The sequence below is a fragment of the Carya illinoinensis genome, chromosome 5, assembly GCF_018687715.1.
Source record: "Carya illinoinensis cultivar Pawnee chromosome 5, C.illinoinensisPawnee_v1, whole genome shotgun sequence".
NCBI lineage: Eukaryota > Viridiplantae > Streptophyta > Magnoliopsida > Fagales > Juglandaceae > Carya > Carya illinoinensis.
In genome coordinates, this window is record NC_056756.1 from 31,412,240 (window position 1) to 31,413,247 (window position 1,008).

A 1,008-nucleotide genomic window follows, 5' to 3' on the forward strand; every position below is an offset into this window, starting at 1 on the left:
CGTTTGCAATTCCACGACTGTATGTAGCATTACTCTTAATTTAAAGCTTTGACTGTCGTTTCCAACTTCCTCCCATGTTCTGCCTATATATACTAGGACAAGGAGCCAACTTACTTTCATTCAACTGAATTTCGAAAGGTGTCTGAGTTCAAGCAGTCGAGAGTTGTTTGTTCTATAGTATTAACAGTTGGCATTTCAATCTTCGTCATGATCAAAGCTAAACACGATGCATCTTCTTCTCCTCCTCCTCTTATTGATGAGAAGCCTAATAGTGTGACATCTCCGAAATCAGCTCTGGGAAGATTACGTCGCAAACTGTCTTCGAGAAAGAGTACTGAAAAGCAGCGTTCTCTTTCGGGTTCTGATTCGGAGATGATGAGCAAATTCTGCAGCGAGCTCCAAAGGGTGTTCGATTACTTGGACGTGGATGGAGATGGTAAAATATCTCCTGCCGAGTTGCAAGGCTGCGTGACCACAGTGGGGGGCACTGTGTCCGTGGATGAGGCGGAAGAAACCGTGAAGTCGTGTGACTTGAATGGGGATGGGCTGCTGGACTTCGAGGAATTCCAAAAGCTAATGGAGACAAGCGGGGAAGAGGAAGAGAATGACACGCTCAAAGAGGCTTTTGCTATGTATGAGATGGAGGGGACCGGTTGCATCACCCCCACAAGCATGAAGAGAATGCTGAGTCAACTCGGCGATTCCAAGTCCGTTGAGGATTGTAAAGCTATGATCCGAAAGTTTAATCTCAATGGAGATGGAGTTCTCAGCTTTGAACAGTTCAGAATTATGATGCATTGATCGACCCAATATAACGTCAGCAAGAATATTTCTCCTTTCCTCTTCATGTTTTTTTTATGGATTCTTTCCTTCCGTACATTTTGATTGATGAGATTTTCTTCGATCAGTGTTGTAATATATATCATATACAATTTGATTATGTTGGTTTGAACTCATTCATAAACTGTTTCATTAGCACTATTCTTTATGGATTCTCTCTCATTTTTT

At 42.2% G+C, this 1,008-nt stretch overlaps 1 protein-coding gene across 1 annotated transcript; it reads left to right on the forward strand.

Annotated features, from left to right (window-relative positions):
* Positions 1-207: 207 nt before the first annotated feature.
* LOC122310262 (putative calcium-binding protein CML19) lies at positions 208-801 on the forward strand. Its single transcript, XM_043124146.1, has one exon. The coding sequence runs from the start codon at positions 208-210 to the stop codon at positions 799-801; it is 594 nt and encodes a 197-aa protein (XP_042980080.1).
* Positions 802-1,008: the final 207 nt, after the last annotated feature.